The sequence below is a fragment of the Plectropomus leopardus genome, chromosome 16 (assembly GCF_008729295.1).
Source record: "Plectropomus leopardus isolate mb chromosome 16, YSFRI_Pleo_2.0, whole genome shotgun sequence".
Lineage (NCBI taxonomy): Eukaryota > Metazoa > Chordata > Actinopteri > Perciformes > Serranidae > Plectropomus > Plectropomus leopardus.
Window position 1 is genome coordinate 772,625 of NC_056478.1, and position 22,500 is coordinate 795,124.

Here is a 22,500-nt window from a genome sequence, read left to right on the forward strand (position 1 = left end):
TTATTTTTTATATATTGTCCCAGAAATAATCCTGATAAACTACATTATTTATTATCTTATGCGATATCAACAGTGAACGCAAATTCAGCCAATCCCCTGAATTCTGCATGACTGCACAGTTTGATCCAAACACCACCACGTTACCTCAAATGTTACCATCTGAAACAGGTGACGGCTCTTTTCATCGTAGCTCTAAAGGCTTTGTATCGATCTCCCCATCATGTCTGTGTTTTCACTGAGGGAACTAAACCTCAGAGGTGGGAACATTAACAGGAACGTCCTCGCAGTCAGTCTTCTTCTTCTTCTTCTTCTTCTTCTGGGTTTTGTGCTGCATTCATGTCATGTCAGAAAGTCGTTGTTTCCGAATTGGGAAGTGGTTCTTCGGACTTGTTTGTGTTGATGAGCTTTGAGGAGGTAAAGTGGGAACAACATGAAGCTACGGACAAGATGAGCTAACGTTTAATGCTGAGAGCGTTTGAGGCTGAGAGCTGTTTACACTTCATTTATTGAAGAGCGGAGGAAGCAGATCAGCTGAACATGAGTTCAGAGATCCACAGGTGTGATTTCCTGGCCTGTTTGTGACCTTCAGATATTTCAGATACGCTGGGGGAATATCATTAATGGTCAGACCTCGCGTCGGAGATGAATCTGTGGACAAGTTTTAACACACAGCTTGAGTTTGAAGTTCTGACCTGAAGCACCTGATGGATCCTCTCAACTGCTGTCATGAATCATGGACCAGATAATGGACCAGGGACCAGATAACGGACCATGGACCAGATAACACGGGTTTCCCTCCATGATCTCGTGTAATCCAGGTGAACCCAGTGGGAACCAAACCCTCCACCTCGCCGCACCACTTCCTCTCACTGCTTAATCACCACAATGGATTCTGGACTTCTTGTTAAGAGAAATTCTCTAACCTTAACCAGACTTCAAGAACCTCCGTGTTCCCCAAAGCCCAGAACGTATTCCAGCCTCCGAAACTTCCCAAATACTGCCAGAGCATCCGGAACAGAGATCAGTTTGAAGAGAAGAGAAGATGATGTAGGAGGAGAAAAAAAGAGGAAAAAAGAGGAGAGAAGAGGAGAGACAGAGTGAGGCAAAAAGAAAAAGGTGAAAAGGTAAAGGTGATGAGATCACAGGAGAGAGGCTGAGAGAATAAAAGAAGAAACTGCAGGAGGAACGAGGACTTGACTGGAAAGAAAAAGAGAGTTTAGAGAATCACAGACTCCTAAACAAAAATGTGCTCATTCTGAATTTCTCAAAAAAAGGTTGAAACTGTCTTATTGAATCAAGAGTGTGCGGAGCATCAAGGGCTGCTGCGATCAGTCCTCAGTTTGTAGGATTTCAGGACATAAATCTGTGAATATGTTGTACTTTAATAAGCGTTCACACGCTCACTCTCACCAGGAGAAGAGCGAGGGGAAGAGTCCTCTGGGGGACGCTCTGCTGATGATATTCTCCCTAAACAACCCTCTGAGTCCTGAGGGGACACACGGGACAGAACCAGAGTCTTTATAAAGACAAACATCACAGGGGCTGTTCAGCTGCAGCAGGAAGCCCCTCACTGCTCCAGAACCATTCAAACTGGAACACTCCCAGAACACTCCCAGTTCAGACCACTGTCCCAGTTCTGACCGCTGTCGCTGTGTCCCAGCTCAGACCACTGGGCCAGTTCTGACCACTGTCCCAGTTCTGACCGCTGTCCCAGTTCTGACCGCTGTCCCAGCTCAGACCACTGGGGGCCAGTTCTGACCACTGTCCCAGTTCAGACCGCTGTCCCAGTTCTGACCGCTGTCCCAGTTCTGACCGCTGTCCCAGCTCAGACCACTGGGCCAGTTCAGACCACTGTCCCAGTTCTGACCGCTGTCCCAGTTCTGACCGCTGTCCCAGTTCAGCTGTCCCAGTTCAGGTCACTGTGATCCAGAATATTAATGACTACGGCAGCCCGGCGGGTCAGCAGGCCTTGGGAGAGCGCTCTCTGAGGGGTTTAATTGCAGATCTTTTCTCAATATTTCAGAGCACAGATCGGGTAATAATAAATAATAATAAATAATGATAAAATAATACATTAATGATGAAATAATACATTAATAATAAAATAATGCATTTATGATCAAATATTAGATTCATAATAAAATAATAGATTAATGATGAAATAATATGTAAATGATGAATTTCAGCAGCTGCTCTGGTGTTTGAAGGAAACAGTCTAAAAACAGGAAACGACCTGCTGCGATGCATGTCTACCTTTTATTTGGACTCTGCACCATCAAAGGTTCTGACGACCATCAGGCAACTTCCCAAAAACTCAAAAACTCACCGTCTGCTGCCTCTCTCTCTCTCTCACCCCCCAGCTGCTTCCTCCCCCGACTCCTCATCCACTGACTCCACTAACACCCACCCACTCTACTAACGCCATCACACACGGTAAGCTGCCTCCTCCTCCTGATAGCCCTCAGACTCCCTTCGCCTTCCTCGTCATCTGTAGCTTCTTACGCCTCCTTTCTTCCAGATTTCACATCCTCCTCCACCTCCTCATGTCCTCCTCAGCCTCCCTCCTCCATGTTATACCCTCATTTAAAAGCTGGTTCTTGCTGTTGAGCTGCTGTGCTGTATTTTTAATAGTAATCTCTGGATTTATGTCAGATGAAGCTTTTATAGCCACCTCCTCTTTCTCCTCATCTCCTTTAACTTTAAGATCCGTTTGTCTCATCTCCTTTAACTTTAAGATGAATTTGTCTCATCTCCTTTAACTTTAAGATGAATTTGTCTCATCTCCTGTGACTTTAAGATCCATTTTGGGGCTCAACTCAAATCCAAAAGGCAGAGTTCTTATCGAGGAACTTATCTGCGGTTCATCACCAAAAATAATTATCTTTAACGGTTATTTGAAGAGGCTTTGCTCATAAAAATCTGGAGCCCTTGAAGTCAAGGTTGTTTGACCTTTGCAGAGACCCATAAAAGTTTCTCAAAGCAATTTTACTTTTCGTGCAGCTCTGCAAAGTAAAAGCCTGTCTTATTAAATTGTCCCCTCTGTTCATTGTCTACCTGCAAGAAAACTCGGCTAATTCTGCTCTGATGGATTGTTCCAGATGAACGACTCAGGGTGCTGAGACCGGATAAATATTATCTACTGCTGCATTTAAAAACGGCTTCATCCAACCTTTCCATCAGTTAATTAATTAACCTCTCTGTCTCTTTTTTTTCACGGGAGAAGTTGAAATGACAAATGAATATTCTCGGGAATTTAGGAAAATCATCTCCTGTTCTTTGATCAGAGTGATAATGATTTTTTGTTCAAACAAAACGTTCAGTTAACTGCTGAGCTTTAAATATGTAGAAATAACCTTCATTTGGTAAACGGCAGAGACTCAGTCAGCTCTGCGGGGGGGCCACTTTGCAGAATGACAGGGGCCCAGGGGGGCCCAGGGGCCAGTCGCTACAGCCCCATACATGCTTCCAGGATTTTAGGACATTTACAGGTTTCAAGAACATTTACAGGATTTTGCGATGTTTCTAGGATTCTAGGATATTTCTATTATTTGTGGACATTAGTAGGACTTAAGTGCCCCTTTTTTGGATTTTAGGACATTTCTGGATTTTAGGGCATTAGAACATTTACCGGATTTTAGGCAGTTTTTAAGATTTTATGATGTTTCTAGGGCTTTAGAACATTCCTAGGATTTTCGGACATTAGGGTCTTATAGTTGGGCCCTCTGTCGGGGGTTGTTGTTTGTTGTTTGTTGTTGCTTTTTTATGAACTCTGGCACCTTCTGGGTACTAAAAGGACGACAACAACTTTTTTTTATTGTCAGTCAGAAAATGGTTATGGGGCCACCAGATTTGGCCTGAGGACCATAGGTTGAGTACCACTGTCATATAGTATGATTTCTGAGCAGGTGTACGGTCTGATCCGTGACCATGGAAACAGCTGATGCATGTTAATTATGTAGTTCCTGATTTCAGCATTAAAGGAATTTTTGTTGGTTTTTTTTCCCATGTGTGCTCGCTCTGCTGTATCCTTTAATCTGTGACCTCCAGTTCCTCCTCCCATCACTCCATCTACACCTACCATCCCCACCACTAGCATGCTCTAACCCCACCCGTCAGTCCCACCACCGCCAGCACAGCCAGCTCCTCCTCGTCCGGTAAGGCTTCCTATGCTTTGCTGCTTTAGGTTTCCTGTGAGCATCTCTGGAAAATCAATTATTGAACGTTTCCCCCCTAAACTTTATTGGATTCAGCAGGGCTGTGTCTAGGATTTGAGGACATGGGGGGGGCGAGCCTGGACCTCTGTAGGGGGGTCCGGGGGGGATCTTTCTTTTTGATCAAGTCTGTATTTTTGTGAAAAGTGGAGGAATCTAACTACTACATTTAGTCAAGTCTAAGTATGAACAGATGATTAGATCCAGGGGTTCTTATAAATATTATGGTTTGAGATAATTGTTTCAGCACTGGGGAGGAACTCGTTTTTGTATTTTGGCTCAGAGGAGGGGCCTACAACTTTAAACGGTTTTGTATTTATTCTGCTTTCTTCTTCTAAAATTTGTTTCAATTCATTTTTATTTTATCCGGCAATTTTTTTTTCTTCAAAAAACTTTGTGGTGGTTTTGTTTTGTCTTTTATAATTTTTGTTGATTTTTAAAGAAATTTGCAATTTTTGTTTCTTTGAAAAAATTTTGGTGATTTGCAAAAATAAAACTTTTTTTGCTTTTAACACTTCATGTGTTTTTTTTCTGTTAAATCATGCTCACAAAAATGAAAAGTGCCAAAGTTACAGCAGAAACTGTAGAAACAGAAATCATCATTGAATTTTCAAATTTCCGACCACACATCACACATCATGTAGAACCCTTCGCACGCTGAGTCACAAAAATATTTGTAGCTTTGGAGCATCAGAAAAAGAAAAGAGAAATAGATAAAGCACATTCCCAAAGGAATATTCTTATTTTTGAAAAAAAAAAAAAATATATATGTACATATACATGTGTGTATATATATGAACATATGTGTGTGTGTGTATATATATGAACATATGTGTGTGTGTGTATATATATATATATATATATATATATATATATATATATTCAATTACTATTTTATTATTGTTAATATTACTATAGTATAATAATAAGCTTTGACCAGGAAAAGTCTCATTTTTATTTCAGTGATTTTTTTTTCATTCTGGCAAACTCAATTTGTTGGTGTGAATCCATTCATTAAATTTGTGACAGAGTTGTGTTGAAAATACAAAATAGTTGACAAAACCAGCTTTTCAAACTTTAACTACATTGAGTCCGGGATGCTCTCGGGAAACCCAGTTTGTTCACCAGATGTCGAAAAGGCTTTAAATCAAGAAAGACTTTTGAGATTTGCCCTGCAAGCAAACAGGTTGGAAGCTTGTCCCATTAATGCAGTGTGTCTGTGTGTTTTCTTACTGACATGCCGACTCATTTTGCTAATCAGTTCTGCCTGCCGCTACCATCACCGCCACCGCCGGCGCTGCTCCCCCTGCGCCTCCTGCCACTAACGCTGCTTCGACCAGCAGCACAGCACATGGTAAGGTAGCTCACCGCGTCCTGTTGTAGCCTTATCCTCATCCCAGTCAACATTCCCAGTTCTGTTGTTGATAAGATGAATAATGAACATCATGATATCATTAGTTTTGCTTCATTTGCTTTTGCTTACTTTTGCTTGGATCCCCCTTAAAAAAAATTGTGACATTAATGGAGGAATACAAATATGAACATAGAATTATGATGCCAGAATTTCAAAGCGATCCTGTCGATGACGTAGTATTGTGATATTTATCATTACAATATCATATCGATACACTGACACAAAGTATGCTTTTTTTCTTATTCAAATAATTAATATCTCAAATGCAAATTTATCTCTTGGTAGGTTATTTAGAATATTACAATGAATTGCTTTTTTGTCCGCTAGATGCATTTTTCTGCAATTTTAGAGAAAAAGATTGGATCAGTTTAAAATGTTGACAAAGTTTTGCTTTGCGGACATAATTTGCTGTTGAAAATAGGTAATAAATGACAATATATTGCACTATATATATTATCATCATACCCAGCATATGGCAAAATGTTTAAAATCACAATAATATTGTATCATGCTTAACGTATCGTGATAATATCATATCTGGGGGCCTCTGGTGAGTCCCACTCCTAATGTTCATAAAATGTAGCTTTACTTCCCGGCGACTGTCCCCACAACGCAGCTGCGACGGGTGGTTGTCCCCTCAGTGAAGCTGTGTTTTTAAGTTTGAAGTCCCCTCAATGCAGCCATAATTTCGTCGATGTCCCCTGAGTATTTTTAAAGTTGATGATTCCACATTGTAGTTGTGGTTTTAGGTTGACGGCCCCACAGTGTACTTGCTTTTTTTGTTTGTTTGTGTGTTTTTTAAACAGTTGATGAACCTGCGTTGTGGCTTTATTTATAGACTAAAATCCCCGCAATGCAGCTTATTTTTAGTGGTATCAGTCCTCTTAATGTAACTGTGTTTTTGATTGATGTACTCACAATGTAGCTATTTTATTTGGTTGATGTCCCTGAAATGTGCCTTTACTTATAGACTAATGTCCCCACAATGCAGCTGTTTGCAGGTAATAGGCCCCACACTGTAGCTGTTTTTTTTTGGTTGACTGACTGATGTTCTGTGATTGTTTACCTTCCCTGTAGCCCAGCAGACAATGAGCAGCACGGCAACTGCTGCCACTAACCACACAGCTACTAATCCCCCGACGCATGGTAAGAGCAGCAGCACAGGAGCTCAGATGTACAGCCTTTAAAACACTGCCATGAGTGCATGAGGTTTGAATGGAAATGAAGGGGTTAATCTTGGAGGGTCCAGGTGACTAAAATATAGCGTCACACTGATTACAAAACAAGCTGTACTTACATATGTGTAATTGCAGAGGGCTGCAGGTGTGCCATGTCCTCAGCCGCAGAAAAAAAAAAAAACAGTCTTTACGGAGCCAAACAGCAGTTACTCAGAGTCATAAAACTCAGGTAATATAAAACTAAAGCAAATTCAGTTAAATTCTGTTAATTTCCTAAATGTTTTAAAGGACCTATGATGGTATGAACATCACACCCAGTCATGTTTTTACAAATAAAACACTTAACAAGTACTAATTACTTCATCTTAAAGAATTTCACTGTAGTTTTTAGTGTTTGAAACAACTTTTGTGCATAATGAAAATCACATGCATTAAATACCAAAGAGTGCTGCAGGAATGAGTCTGAAAACACAGAAATGAGTTTTGCATTTGTCTGATTGACAGTAAAAATAAAGTGATTCATACTGTGAATTGTTTTTGTCCTTTTAGTCTCCATAAGGTGTCAGAGAGCATAAAACAGCATCAAAATAGAGCTTGTTGATCAAAAAAAGAGCCAGAGGAGGATCCCCCACACCCCGACAGAGGACACAGACAAGACACCAATGTCCTAAAATACTAGATATGTCTTAAAATCCTAGAAATGTCCAAAAACCTAGAAACAGGGGGCTGCTGCAACTGGCCCCTGGCCTTATGTCATTTAGCAAAAGTGGCCCCCAAGCGAAGCCAGTTGTGTTTCCTCAACAAGAATGGTCTTTTTCCAGAATAAGGGCCAAAAAGGAATATTTTGCGCATGTAAATATATTCAGTGTGATTTTATGAAATGAACACCTTGAGATTGTTTTTGCCTTCTGCCGATAATTTCCATTTCACTAAGTTTCACAGTTGTGAAACTGAAGTGCCCTTTCTGTCTCTTGACCTCCTCCCTGCTCCTCCTCTCTCCAGCTGTTTCACCTCCTCAAACAGTTACAGGAACAGCGACTCCTCCTCTGCAGATAGTTACTACTAACCAACCAGCCACTAACATAGCCGTCACTGCTGCCTCCTCTCAGGGTAAGATTCACACCTGCACGCCGAGATCGGCAACCAGGGTCTGCTTATTACTTTTTTTCCAGCACCTTGTGTTCTCATTTTAACCTTTCACTTATTCAGCATTGTTCTTTTTGGAATTTGTACTTTTCCCACCAAGGAGTTCAAATTTTGTTGAACTCCTTCTTTAAACATTTGCTCAAAGAAAAAAATTATTTAAAAGTCAAACTGATTTTTAGGTTGTTGTTTTGTTGTTGTTGTTGTTTTGGAAATGTACAATTATTTTGCATTTGATGGCTTCAACACCTTCCAAGAAAATTGGAAAAGGAGCATTTTTACCTCTGTGTGACGGCACCTTTTTAAAGTTGATTTTTAATTGATTTTTGCATTGCAAAGTTTAACAACAGTGCCTTTCACACTCTCAAAGATAGTTTAAATTAATAAGACAAAAAATAAGACGAAACAAAAACATATATTGAATTAAAATAAAATAAAGACTGCCATGTATACTGCAGTAACCTTGCATAGCTCTTGACTGTCACATCACCTTTTCTTTAAACGACACTCGGTACGTGTTTGGGAGTTTTGAAAGTGAGATTTCTTTGTCCAGATTCACAATCAGGCATCCAAAAATGTTCTAAATTTGAAGCCTGTCTGTGTGAAAGAGTGAACACTGTGTTTCTGTACCGCAAACAGAGGCTTCTACAAATATTAAATGTGTTTTTGTACTTTTTTCCTGTGTCATTCCACTTTGTTTCACATGTATTTATTTATTTTGCCATTCCAGGTCTCTGTAAATATTATCAACATTATAATAAAAAACACTTGGTCAACAAATAAGTCATTAAATCAGTAAGGTAAAGTGAGCAAAAATGTAAAAACTAATAACTACATTATTGCAGTGTGCCCTGAGGAATACAAACTGGACCTCAACAGGAATATAACTCAAAATATATTTAAACTGCACTAAAAAGTCACTTTGTGTTATTTAAGCGAGGTAGATTATAATTTAGTTAATAATATCAGATCTAAATTTAATGTGAAAAGCTGCGGTGCAAGAATGTTAAAAGAGAATAAAATGCTAAATACTTACTTCCCAAACTGTATGTCAAAAAGGATTTTCAAATCATTCCGTTTTTTTGTTCATTTTATGCATCATTCCAACTTTTTTGGAATTGGTTTTTGCTGAATGTGTCATATTTAATTTCTTCTTACTAATGTTCTGATGTGACATCGCTCTGATTTTCGGGCTCTTTATTTCAGTATGATCAGCACCGGCTGCATTAGCTGCTGCTTCTGTTGTTAAACTAACAAATGATTTCATAAAATAATCAGATCTGATCTTGTCACTCAAACTCTCCTCTGGTTCTGTTTTCTTCCATGTGGTTTGTATAGCTACATGATATTTAATCATTGATTTATGTGTTGATCTTTTCGTGCCATTTTGGTTTTGTCTTCTGTTACTTTAAGTGCCTCTGTTCTCTGATTCAAAAAGAAAATCATCAGAACTCAGCTGGCTTTTCTTTAGGGACACTTTTGCAAACTGACAGGAGGCCAGGGGCCAGATGCAGCAGCACCATACATGTTTCTAGGATTTTAGGACATTGCTAGGATTTTAGGTAATTTCTGTGATTTTGGGATGTTTCTAGGATTTTAGGACATTACTCAGATTTTAGGATATTTCTCAGATTTAAGGACAATTCCAGGATTTCAGGACATATCTTGGTTTTTAGTGCATTTGTAAGATTGTAGGGCATTTCAGAAATTTAAGGAGGTGTCTAGGATTTTAGGTCATTTTGAGGATTTTAGGACATTTCTAGGATTTAAGGACATGTTTAGGATATTAGGGCTTGTCTGGCCTGTAGGCTGTAAGTTGTGTTTAACTGCCACACACAACGTTTCTCGTCCTCTGATGTGAAGGTGTCAAATGTGTCATGGTGGGGTTTTCTTACTTTTTACTTGAAAATATTTTTTGTTACCTTTATTTATTATCTGCTTTTATTAGTGTTACTATATTATAACTGCTTTTTCACCATAATGCCGTCTGGTTTGATGTATCGTGCCCTGTTGACAGCGAAGACGTCGACTGTGAGATCTCCGTCAGAGGCCTCTGCTGCTGATGCAGCTCATCCTCAGCAGCCTGAACGAGCGGCGGCCAGTCCAGCTGCTCACAGCAGGAGACGCCAGCATGTTTTTGGATTAACGGCTGCTGGATCCTCTCGTGCACCCCCACCCTCGCCTTCCCTTGCCACTTTTATCGGACGAGCCAGGCCGGGAGGAGATTTTCATCGTAGTCCCCTTGTACCCAGTCAGTCCAGTCCTCCAACCCTCGCCCCTCGCCCCTCAGATGAAGCACCTGAACCCAGACTCTTAGCTCCAGGTCCCCCGGCTCCCCCTCAACCGCCTCGGCCTCGACCTCTGGCCTCCCTCTCCAGACCCCGAGGCCATCGCAGCTCCAGGACCTCCCTGGGGTACATTTCCACCCCTCTGACCTGGCAGGGGAGGAAGAGGCCAATCAGAGGAAGACGTCCAGCTTCCACCAGAGCACCACCACGGCCGGGGGTTTACGTCACAAAATCTGAACTTAAATCTCTGAACTTAAATCATATACACAACACGCACCCATGGATTTAAACACATAGCTGGGAGCACACGCGAGCTGAAACAGACAACATGCTCGTTTGGATATGTGACGGATACAGCTGCGTCAGCTCAACCCAGATCAACACAGAGCCGGCTGCAGGAGGAGACCCCGACAACTACTCAGAACTCAGAACTCCCTCCTGAATCAGGGGCTTCCATCTCGTCTCAGAGGTTATCTCCATGGCAACACAGAGATGAGACATCAGATACAAAGGATTCTTCTTCTGTGGTGGTGGCCTCGTCATCATCGGTGTTATCGTCGTCACCTGTGCTAAGCAACAGAAAGAACAAACCTGTGGCACCACAGTGGTCGCTGCTGAGCACATGGAGTCAGGATAATCAGACAGTCCCCAACAGTAACTGGACAGAACCACTGGGACCACTGGGACCACCAGGAGAGGAGTACTCGTCTAAGTCTGAGCCGTTTGTGTATGACCTGACGGAGCTCACCGAAGACAGCAGTGCTTTCAGTTTGTACGAGTTTGATGTTGCCTACACTTTGGATCAACCTGCAACTGTCCCTCCGGCCTCCACCAGCCCCGACTCCACAAACAGTCAATCTCTCAACAGATCAGACCATCATGGGGCTTTTCTCCCCGTCGCACTCCCACTAACTCTTTCTGTGGGTGGAGGTGATTTTGATTCAGAAAGCCTAGAAAGTGCAGCAGGCGGCGAGCTTTCTCCGACCAGCTCACAGGATGGACTGACTGCAAAAACATTCATCAGCGGGTCTGTTTCTCAGAATCTGATCGGAGCTCAAACCCTCCACAGGGATCCAAACAACACGAATACGAGTGAGCGAAAACCAGAGGAAATCTCCGTCACACGAGTCACTCAGCAGCAGCAAATACTGACTTTCCAAAGACCATCAGACCTTGTTCCCTCGCTGCCCCCCCCTCTCTTCATACAAACACCATCTCTGGCCGTGGAACCACCTGAGCACACCTTTCCCTCTTTGATGCAGCCAACAGAAGACATGTCCTCTTCCTCTCTGTCTTCAAACCGCCTGGACAGTGTCTATGAAGTTACTGGAGGTGATTTTGAACTTGCAGTGGACAGAAGTCGACTTGCAAACGGTTTATTTACAAGTACAGACACATCGACACATTCGTCAGGGTGCCATTTCCTCCAAACACCTTCAGCTTTCTTCCTCCCCCCTTCTGGTTTTCCCCAAACGTCTTTGAACATTTTTGCCTTCAGATATGACATGTCCTCATCTGCCCTCCCTCCCTCTATCATCCCGTCTCTTTCTCTTCTCTTTTTGTCAACGTCTTCGGTCTTCATCTCCTCTCAAACCGTCACTTCTGCTGCATCGTCTGTGACTTCACAGATTCTGACTTCACCTCCCCTGGACTCCTCAGACACACTCCCATCGTCCTCTCCTCCCCTCTGGTCCAGTCCTCTTCCATCCTCTGTTCGTCCTCCCTCCCTCTTCCTCTCCTCCTCCTCCTCTTCCCAGAAGGCCGAGCAAATCGTCTCCAAAACACATGATGTTGCTAATTCTGTTCACGTTTCTGAGTCCGATGGAGTCAGCAGGAACTTTCGGCCCCCAGTTTTGTCATTTCTTTCTCAGAACCTTCAGAGGGACCTTGTGGTGACAGAGGTCGACACAACTGCCTCGTCTTCACTTCCTCTCTTTTCCAAAGCAGCTCAGGTTGTTGACAGTGCGCTGCTTCCTGAATACCACTCACTGTCTGCCGAAGAGTCCTCTGACAACGAATCAGACCCTTTCAGAAGTGGATCAGCTTACACCGAGGGTGATCAGCTGCTCCATACCCAATCAGATCCTTCTGAAAACTCAGGTTGGACTTTTCTCTCCTTTGTTCAAATAGAGCTGACTCCCACAGGATTATCTGGGGAGAATTTGGCTTCTAGATCTGAGGGACTCACAGCAGATTTAACCCCTCAAATGCAGACAGCTGCGGAGTTGTTTGACCCTGATTTGGGTTCATCAGTGGTTTTGTGGCCTTCCTCTCATGCAGCCAGTCCGTCTGTCACTCACTTCTTGGTTCAATCTGATCAGAGAGATTTGAGCGACACATACAATCCGTCAGACGAGTCACATCCAGGGAGTCAGTCTGACGATGTCTTTCCATCGCTGCCAGCTGCCGTCGTTCAGCCCTCTGAACGCACGCTGGCTCTGCTCCGGGAAAACACCGATAGAACGCAACATTTGCACTCTTCTTCTCTGTCCTCACATCCTTTTCTTTCAACTCAAAGTCCCTTTTCCCATCACCTCAACAGCCTGTCACTCACTGTCTCTTCAGAGGCTCTTTCTGCTGCCGCAGTGATGCCAGCTGTTCAGGTGACAGAGCGCATGGCGGCAGAGGAAACTGTATTGTCTCCCTCCTCAGCCACCCTTAGTCCTCTTCTTGTGGCTCAGATGTCTTCATCAGCAGACAGACACACTTCCAACCTGACTTTTAATCTAAATCCCAGGAGGCTGCAGCAAACAACCTCCCATTCACATACCAACAACCAGGTAATCAGAGATCCTGCCACTAGTGCTCACAGCAGGCACTCACAGGCTCATGCCGACCGTGATGGTGTGTTTAATCACCCCGCTTCGTCATTGTTGCATCCATCTGTCACGGCACCGACACGGACACTTGAAGTCAACAGCAGTCCGACTGCACAGCTTGGCATCGCGTCCCTCCAGCTCGCTGCGGGGCCGGATTCCAATACTAAAAACTCGGGCCGTCTGGTCCCGACACACGGTTCACAGATGCTCACACATCTGGGTACTCGGGCACATGTGAGCACCTTTTTTCTAGATGCCAGTGAGAGTCTAAACACAGAAAATGCAGACGTGACTGTCAGGGGGCTGCAGCAGCACCTAAGTCCCTCTGCACATACTCCCCCTCTCCTTTCAGCCTCCATTTCACCTGCTCTGTCTCTTACGCAAACCTTCACGCCTCCTCTCTCCTCTCCTCGTTCCTACATTACTGTCTCCTCCCTTCCTCTCTCGTCTCTCGCCACCCCCCCTCTCCCTCCTCTCCTCTCCGGCTCGGAGGCAATGCCAGCAGCGTCTGCCAGCATGGAGGAGGCAGAAACTGGCTCCTCGTTGCCCACTTGGCCGACTGCTGGATTCCACCGGCCCACAGCAACTCAATCCCCCCCGAACAACCATTTACAGTCCCTCCAAAGAACCACCACACACCCTGAGTCGATCCAGCACTTCATCACAGCCAGCCAATCACCTCCTCTCGCTCCCACACTCCCCAATGATGAACTGAGATCCAGCCCCTCAGAACCAAATGTTTCTGCTGACGAACATGTCGAGGCTTTTCAGCAGCTCACAAACGCCTCACAAACACCAGATACTTCCAGGTTTGTCAGTGATCCGCTGTCGTCACCCAATAATGACACTGCAGCTGTAAAACTGTCACCTCTGTCTGCTTTATTTGACCCCGCAGATGTTCTTCCAAAACTACTTGTTGCAGAAGCCTCTGCTGCTGGAGCTGCTGACTCAACAGAGAGCGTTGGTGACGGTGCAGCTCTGCATGTAATGTTAAATTCTCCAACAGGCCGTCAGCCTCATCAGAGTCCACCTGCTGTTTCAAACGCTCCATCATTTCCTCCTGAAGTGCAAACTTCCTCTCCCGGCCTCACTGCTGCAGCGATAACACCACCTACTGCTGCCCTGCTCATTCAGGACCCCCCGCTCACTTCTGGCCTCAATATCTCCCCGCCACCCACCGATGCCCCAGGTCAAGGTCTCATCTCTGGCTTTGAGGAGCCCCCTCCTCCTGGGAGTCACACTGCACACACAGCGAGCTTAAAATACGTCGCTGTTACGAATGTGACCGCCATTATAAAACTCAAAGACTCTCCGTCAGCGCTGAATGAAATCACAAACGGCACAAAGGCTAAAAATGCCACAAGTCTAAGAGAAAATGGAACTATTGAAGCAGCTGGAGGGGACATGACAGGCAGCCAACAGAAGCTCGATTTGAACTCAAGTGTGTCGAATCACAGCGGGACTCAGAGCTCAGGAGGATTCACGAATGAGGCCGTGAATCCAGAGCACAGTGACGTCAAAGATGTCCACCTTCCCCGCACGCCGCCTGTATACGCTCACCGATTTTTAACCACAAAGAACTCGTCTCCAGCTGCTCCGCTCAAACTCGTCAGCGTGTCAGTTGGCGGCGGTCGCCTCCAAACGTTCACGGTGCGCCCGACACCTGGATCCACAGCCGTGGATTCGGCAGCCGAGCCCACGGTGCCATGCCAATGTAAACAACGCTTTCATTTTACATGTCTGTGTGGACTGTCATCGGGGAACAGTATGTCGAAACAAAAACTGTAGTTGTAGAGAATCAAAAACAATCATCTGTAATAACAGTAGCATGCACTGTAAAAAAAAATACACTGTAGCAACATGTATTAAGTCTTAAAGTCTGTTTAAAACAGCTGAACGATTCACCTCTTAAAGCCTGAGTGAACTGATTTGATTTCCCTTAAAACATTAGGAAAAAGCAGCAAACAACTTAACGAGACATGACCCCAAAATTAGCAAGATTTTTTTTTTTAAAGATTGAAGATAATTACCTGAAAATAAGCAAAAGTAAATGAGTCGATTAATTAAGAAAGCAAAAATTCAATTTTAAATATAACAGTATTATTTTTTATTATTATTATAATTAGTAAGTATAGTTTTTTAACATGTTTCCTGTTTATGTGTAATTTTCTGATCATCCTCCCCTGTTATGTAAAACAAATTTATAGGTCATTTTCTTGTCAACTTTAATTCATTTTTTTGCGATTTGTGGGGCATTTAGCTGAGTTAGTCATTGCCTTTTTCTCTCATGTTCAAAATAAAAATTGCTCAGGCATCAACGGGTTAAATATCTTGTGAAAGGTGTCTGAACACAGCACAGAATAACTGATGTCAGTCCAGATTTCAAAGGATTAACTTAAGTGACAGTTTTAGAAATTATATTGAATTGAGTGACGTGATTGCAGATTGCAACATAAAATATATGGCCAAAAGTATATGGACACCGGCAAAGGTGAGATGCCTGCCAAGGTGCAGACCACTGACCGTCTGAGACCTCTAAAACAAAAACACCACTTCCTTTTTGGTGACTCTCTGTTGCATTTCCACAGGTGTCGATGCCATAGAACCTGAGTGTTTATTAGCGGCATGTCGTAGCACTTCCCAACGGCATTTCTAGCTCTCAGCCTGGTGTTTTTCACAGCATATCTCAATGTTTGTGGCAGCAGCGTTTGAGCCACCAAACCTGGGTGTTTTTAGCAGTACATTGCAACCCTTACAGTCCCGGCTCATTGCAACATTTATGGCACAGAAACCTGAGTTTTCTGCATTACATCCCAAGGTTTTTCACCAGCGATTGAGCGAACAAACAGATCTGGTGGCTAAAATGCTGCAATGTGCTACCATAAACACTCCGGTTAAAAGCCATAACTGAGTGTTGTTAGGGGCACAGTGAAATGTTTGCCAGCAGCATTTGAGCCATCAAATTTGGGTGTTTTAGGGGCACGTTGCAGCGTATGCTGGCGTTGTTTGAGTTATTGAATCTAGATGTTTTTAGCAGCACATTGCAGCGTTTATGGCAGCAGAGTTTGAGCCATCAAACCTGGGAGTATTTCACTGACCTGTCCATGCTTTTCCAGTGGCTGAAGCCAAAATATGATCTCCTCCTAACCAAACCAAGTATCTTTTGTGCCTAAACTTAACCACGTCCTCACCACAGCGTTGCTGAGAAAGGTTCAAAGTGTCTGCTACAAAACATTGTGCAAACTTTTCCTTGGTTTGCAGAAATGTGAACATTTTTGTGGCAATTGTGTTGCTGAGTTGGAACAAATCCCTGCAGCCAGGGTCCAAAATCTTATGAAAAGCTTGAAACCAGAAGAGTGGAGGCTGTTGAACATGGTTTTAGAATCACATATGTCCACATACTTTTGGCCATATAGTTTGGCCAAGTATAGTTTAGTTTTCTGATTTAACCCTGTGAAATCTGGATCCTTATGCTACAAACAGGCACCTTTCACAAGCTACTGACCAACTGAAACCTGAACAAACTGGTCTGGTGTCTTTTGAAAACATGGAGGAAAAAGGCCATGAACGAAATTAGTAAAAGGTGGCAAGAAAATTACCTAAAAATTAGTTTAAATAAGAGGGGAGGATTATTAGAAAAAAAAGGTGAAGAATGTCCAGAAAATTATGTTTAGAATAATTTCTCATTTAAATTATGCGACAGAAAAAATTCTGGTAAAATCTATGAAAATAAATACCTTATTCCATTTGCAGCATTTTTGTAAATTCTAAGGTAATTCTTTATTTTATAATAATAATTTGTTTATTTTATGCATAATAATTATATTCAGGCAATTTTTGGTACATTTTTTAGTATTTTTTTGCTAAGTTTTGGGCCATTTCTTAAGTTGCTCATGTATCAAAGGGTTAAAACAATGCCATCAGAGCTGGTTGAGATTCTGGGGACCTAAAGGAGCATTTTGGTAGAAAAAGCACAGATTTTAAGACTGAATACATGATGAAATTCCCTCTGAAGGTGATTGGGTTTGTTTTTTGGTAGTACTGGATGTGAATATCTCTCAATCAGGTGAGCGGGCGGGGTCCCTCCGCTGCTGGAGGCTGGTGATTGGCCCGTCATGATTTTGGGAGCTGTGTAAAACATTAAGATTGAGTCTAGTTGTCCAATCAGGCCATAGGATCTAGTCTGGGGCTTGTAGTTTAAATAATCTTTTCTGTCCTCAGTGCCTCTGTGTTGACTTCTCTTTCCATTTTAGCTGCACATTTCTCTCTCCTTATTGTATTTTTTGTCTGCAAACGTATCATCTTCGTGTCCCCCCTCTTGTTCTGAGTGTCTCAGTCCATCCAGCTTCTTGGTGGAAACGTCTGCTCTGCTGCTCGTCCTCTCAAAAACAAAGGTCTGCACCGTGCAGGCTTTCCCACCACAGCTGATGGAGAGGTCTCCTCTGACCCCTCAGTAGCATTTACTAACAGCTAGAGATACCACAGCGACACCTAGTGGTTAATGTGGAGCGCAGCAGGAGAGCTGAGAGCCCTGAAAAATGCCCCGTCATGGAAAACCTGACTCCCCAAAAAGAAAAGCTTCTGCTCGATATATTAAATAAGAGAAATAATGACTCGATAAGCTGTGTGTCTGCTGCTGGAGAAATCACACTTAGTTTGACACAAAGTTCAAAAACAACTTTATTTACAGGAAGCGGAAAAACAAATTTTCCATATTGACCATTTTTAGGAAGCTGCCCTCCCTCTTTGTCATGATCGCTGATGTGAAATCAAAACAAATTCAGGGGAAAATAAGCGTTTTTAGCTCTTCAACAGTTTCACACTGAAACACTGTGGAAACTAAATAGTTACATTCAGACTGTTAAGGTCAAAAATGCTCCATTGAAACCCATTCAAACTGACATTTTTGTTTTGTTTTGTTTTTTTATTTTGTGCCTTTATTCTGACAGGACAGTTTAAGTGTGAAAGGGGGGAGAGAGAGTCGATGACTTCGCCTCTGATTGTGGCTCTACCAACTGAGCCGCTCTACCAACTGAGCTGCTGGGCGCCCCACAAACCATCAGAGCAGAAAAACAGGACTTGTATTATTTCTGGGTGTCATTCTGAGCTTTTGACTCTGAATTTGTCATTTTGACTATTTTCCACCTGATGAGGTCATTTTGACCACATTTGGCATATGGAGGAAATACATGCTATTTCCACTAGGTGACCTGTCACAATCAATGTAGCTGCTGATCACTGACATATCCCAGACTGTCAGCAGTAAAAAATATAATTCATTTTTTGTGTTTTTTAAAATAAAAACATAGTGGCATCATGACAAAAACCTGGCATTTAAAGGGTTAAAACTCTGAAAATTAATGAATATTTGAAAATCAGTGTTTTTCTTACTAAACACTTATTTAAAGTCGTGTGGTTGTCAGACTGCGAGCACACGGACATGTAGAAAGCTTTAAATCCTCTAAACAGTCAAAAAGAGAGAAAAGTCAGAGTGAATTTGTGAAATGTTGCAGCCGACAGATTTCTCGAGCTGGTAATGTCCCTGCCAGGCAGCACGTCGGTCCTCGTCGCTTCACACCACAAAATGACTTTCACTTAACTGGACTCACTCCAGCGGCTCCACTCATCTCCTGCTACGTGTCACATCACAAAACGTCATTATGTGGGACGCAGCCGCCGCTCCTTTGAGACTAACGCACCACTCTGTCTCTGTCTCTCCCTCTGTCTCTATTGGTCTCTGTCTCTGTCTGTCTCACTCTCTGTCTCTGTCTCTCCTGTGGTCTTCCTCTGCAGAGATTTTGTTCTACCGCCTGTCGTTCGTGGTGGAGGACGAGGGCGCCGATGTGATTGAGGCTGATGTGGAGCGAGCCGTGGCTCTCTGGGTAAGATGAGTCCAGCTTTACGGAGCCAAAAAGACTTTATTCTGATCATCTCTGCCGCTGAGCCTGCAGCAGAGCGCAGGGACCACTGAGCTCTGACATCAGTGCTCACTTTTTACTGTCTCGAAGGAGAGGAAGGTGATAAAACTATTTATTGAGCTTCTAAAATCTAAGAAGCTCACCTGCACACAGACACAAGTGTACCGAAAGCCTCAAAAACCAAGAAAAACTTCACACATGAGGAACATTTTACTCTGAGCCTCATGAATATTACTCTCACCTGTTTTAAACAAATACATTAAAAATATAAATGCAAAGCAAAGATGTGACCTCACTACAGACCACTAATACTCAACATACGACCCAAGGACAAAGTCTGGCCCCTGACAGGGCCCAGGTGGCCCCCAACCATTTTCTAATTGACAGTAAAAATAAAGTCATTGACTCTGGAAACGTTTCTGTCCTTTTAGTCTCCATAAGGTGTCAGGGACATAAAACGGCATCAAAATAGAGCTTGTTGATCAAAAAAAGAGCCAGAGGAGGATCCCCCACACCCCCGACAGAGGACACAGCTGAGACATGACTGTCCTAAAGTACTAGAAATGTCCTAAAATTCTAGAAACATCCTAAAATTCTAAAAATGTCCTAAAAATCCAAGAAATGTCTTAATCCTAGAAATGTCCAAACATCTGAGAAACATCGTAGAATCGGAGAAATGTCCTAAAATCTTTAAAATGTTATATAATACAAGAAACATACTAAGATCCTGGAAATGTCTTGAAATCTCAGAAATGTCCTAAATCTGAGAAACATCCCCAAATTCCTAGAAAAATTCCTAAAATCTTAGAAATATCCTAAAATCCTTGAAACATGTATGGAGCTGCTGTGACTGGCCCCCCATGTAAAATGTTGATGAAGTTGTATTTTATGATGAAAAACAGTAAAATTCTCAGCTGGGCAGAAAAAAATCAGCACAGGAACATCACAAACTCCTGGAAAGTTGTTGGATAAGTTTATTACCTTTGCAAAATGTTTCAACCTGAAGAGCAGTTTAGTGAAGGACACACCTGGAAAATTCAGTCTCTCCACCATCACGTACAGTTCTTTCTGTTCTTTGTGAGCTGATTGTTTCCATCCAATAACAACAAAAACAAAACAAATCTGATTTTCATGGTTTATTGATCAGATTTGTTTTCCCTGTTTCAGCTTAATCAAACATTTCAGAACTGGACCCATGCAGTCTACGTGGACTCCATCAGGTAAGTCTGCAAAGCTCCACCTAAAACAAACAGGCGCAGGACAGAAGCGGAGTTTTTGGCAGCGTTCAGCGATGTGATCCCTCTCTGCAGATCATTTCAGCCTGCAGTCACAGCCAGGCGCTCCGATCAGTGCTGTCCTGACAGATACGCTGAGCCTGAGCTCCGCAGCTCCGTCCCGTAATCCATCCAGGTCTTTATGATCTGTGATTTTTGGCTTTTTAAATTTAGTTCAGTTGAATAACGGAGTGGAGTTTTTTTTTTCCTCTAAAACGTGACCACACGTTAACCACAGCTGATTTGAATGATAATGATACATAACAAACGTATCCGTCACATAACAACATGCAAGGGTGCCCATGGTTTGCAGAAAAGCACAAAGCGGATCATTTAGTCTGGGGACTGGATTGTCGATAATGCTTTTTAACGTGAATTTCAATACATTTATATTAGTTTCTGATGATCATCACCAGCTCATCACACGTTATCGGTTTGTTCTGTCTGATTGTTTGTTTGTTTGTCTGATTGTTTGTTTGTTTGTCTGATTGTTTGTCTGATTGTCTGTTTGTTTGTGTGTCTGTCTGATTGTTTGTTTGTCTGTTTGTTTGTTTGATTGTTTGTCTGATGGTTTGTTTGTCTGATTGTCTGTTTGTTTGTGTGTCTGTCAGATTGTTTGTTTGCCTGTTTGTTTGTTTGTCTGATTGTTTGTTTGTCTGTTTGTTTGTTTGTTTGTCTGATTGTCTGTTTGTTTGTGTGTCTGTCTGATTGTTTGTTTGTCTGATTGTTTGTTTGTTTGTCTGTCTGATTGTTTGTTTGTCTGATTGTTTGTTTGTTTGATTGATTGTTTGTCTGATTTTTGTTTGTCTGATTGTTTTTTGTTTGTTTGTTTGATTGTTTGTCTGATTGTTTGTCTGATTGTCTGTTTGTTTGTGTGTCTGTCTGATTGTTTGTTTGTTTGTCTGATTGTTCGTTTGTTTGTTTGTCTGATTGTTCATTTGTTTGTTTGTCTGATTGTTTGTTTGTCTTATTGTTTGTGTCTGTCTGATTGTTTGTTTGTCTGATTGTTTGTGTGTCTGTCTGATTGTTTGTTTGTTTGTCTGTTTGTTTGTCTGATTGTTCGTTTGTTTGTTTGTCTTATTGTTTGTGTGTCTGTCTGATTGTTTGTTTGTTTGCTGTTTGTTTGTGTGTCTGTCTGATTGTTTGTTTGTTTGTCTGTCTGTCTGTCTGTCTGTGAGCTGGCAGGTGTGAGGGTCCTCGTGTCCTCTGGGACAGTTTACGTCTGTTCTTCTTTAGCTTCTTTCAGATTTTCGGGTTAAATCCTCCTTTCTCTCCGTCTTCAGGGTGCAGCCGGCTGTGCGGAGCGGCGGCTCCTCCAGGTGAAGCATCTTCGGTTAACCCTTTCAGTTGTGTTGAGTTTGTCCGATGTGGAGTCTGTGATGGTGGTTTGCAGGGCTGGAATGTAACTAAGTACATTTACTCAAGTACTGTGTGTAAGCTTCAGTGTTGGGGTACTTGAGTATTTTCTTTTTACTTTTTCACTTTTATACTTTTACTCCACCACATTTCAGGAATATTGTAATTTGTACTTTACTGCATTTAACTGAACGGTTTAGTTACGTTACAAGTAAAGATTTTTGCATAAAAGGTTGTAAGAAAAGTTTTTTTAAAATATGATGTTTTGTTATAGATTAAGTAAAGCTGCAATGGGAAACCAATTAACCAATCAGTGGATTGACAGAAATTAATTGTAATTATTTATTAGTTGGTTTCTGTTCCCTATAATTTAATTTTATTTTTTTTGGGTGTTTTTTTAATTTTATTTTTTAGAATTATGAGAGTTTGATGTTTTTTCTATAATTCGTTTTAATGATTTAGAAATGTTGGGTGGACTTTTTCTATTTCATCAATAGTAGTGTTTTTTTAAATTAATTAGTTAATTTTTAATAATGTTTAGGTTTTTGTGTGATTCATTTCTCTTTTTTAATAATTTTGATTTTGGTGTGTTTTTTCCTCTTTTCTTTAAGATAGTTTTGAGGTTATTAGGATTTTTTGCTCGTTAGATTTTTCTGCATTGGGTACTTTTACTTTCAATACTTTAAGCACTTTGCCTGATTGTACTTGTTTACTTTTACTTCAGTAATATTTTTAATGCAGGAATATTACTTATTTTTACGTATTACGTATTTTCACTCTGTGGTATCTCTGTGTACTGGTTTTTAGTAATCCTCTCGTGTGTCTGATTCTGCAGCCTCAGCAGCTCGTCTCACTTTTGTCTCTTTTCTCCAGTTTTTCGTGTCAGGCGCTGCTGGTTT

The 22,500-nt window shown here is 42.1% G+C and overlaps 1 protein-coding gene across 1 annotated transcript in view; it reads left to right on the plus strand.

Annotated features, from left to right (window-relative positions):
- The window catches only part of adgrg6 (adhesion G protein-coupled receptor G6), a 96,127-nt gene that overhangs the window by 47,973 nt on the left and 25,654 nt on the right, over nt 1-22,500 (plus strand). Inside the window, 6 exon segments of the mRNA XM_042503540.1 lie at nt 6,703-6,771; nt 7,806-7,913; nt 18,847-18,935; nt 20,139-20,191; nt 21,529-21,564; nt 22,475-22,500. The exon segment at nt 22,475-22,500 is cut by the window's right edge and continues 123 nt beyond it. Coding sequence (XP_042359474.1) covers nt 6,703-6,771; nt 7,806-7,913; nt 18,847-18,935; nt 20,139-20,191; nt 21,529-21,564; nt 22,475-22,500 — 381 coding nt within the window.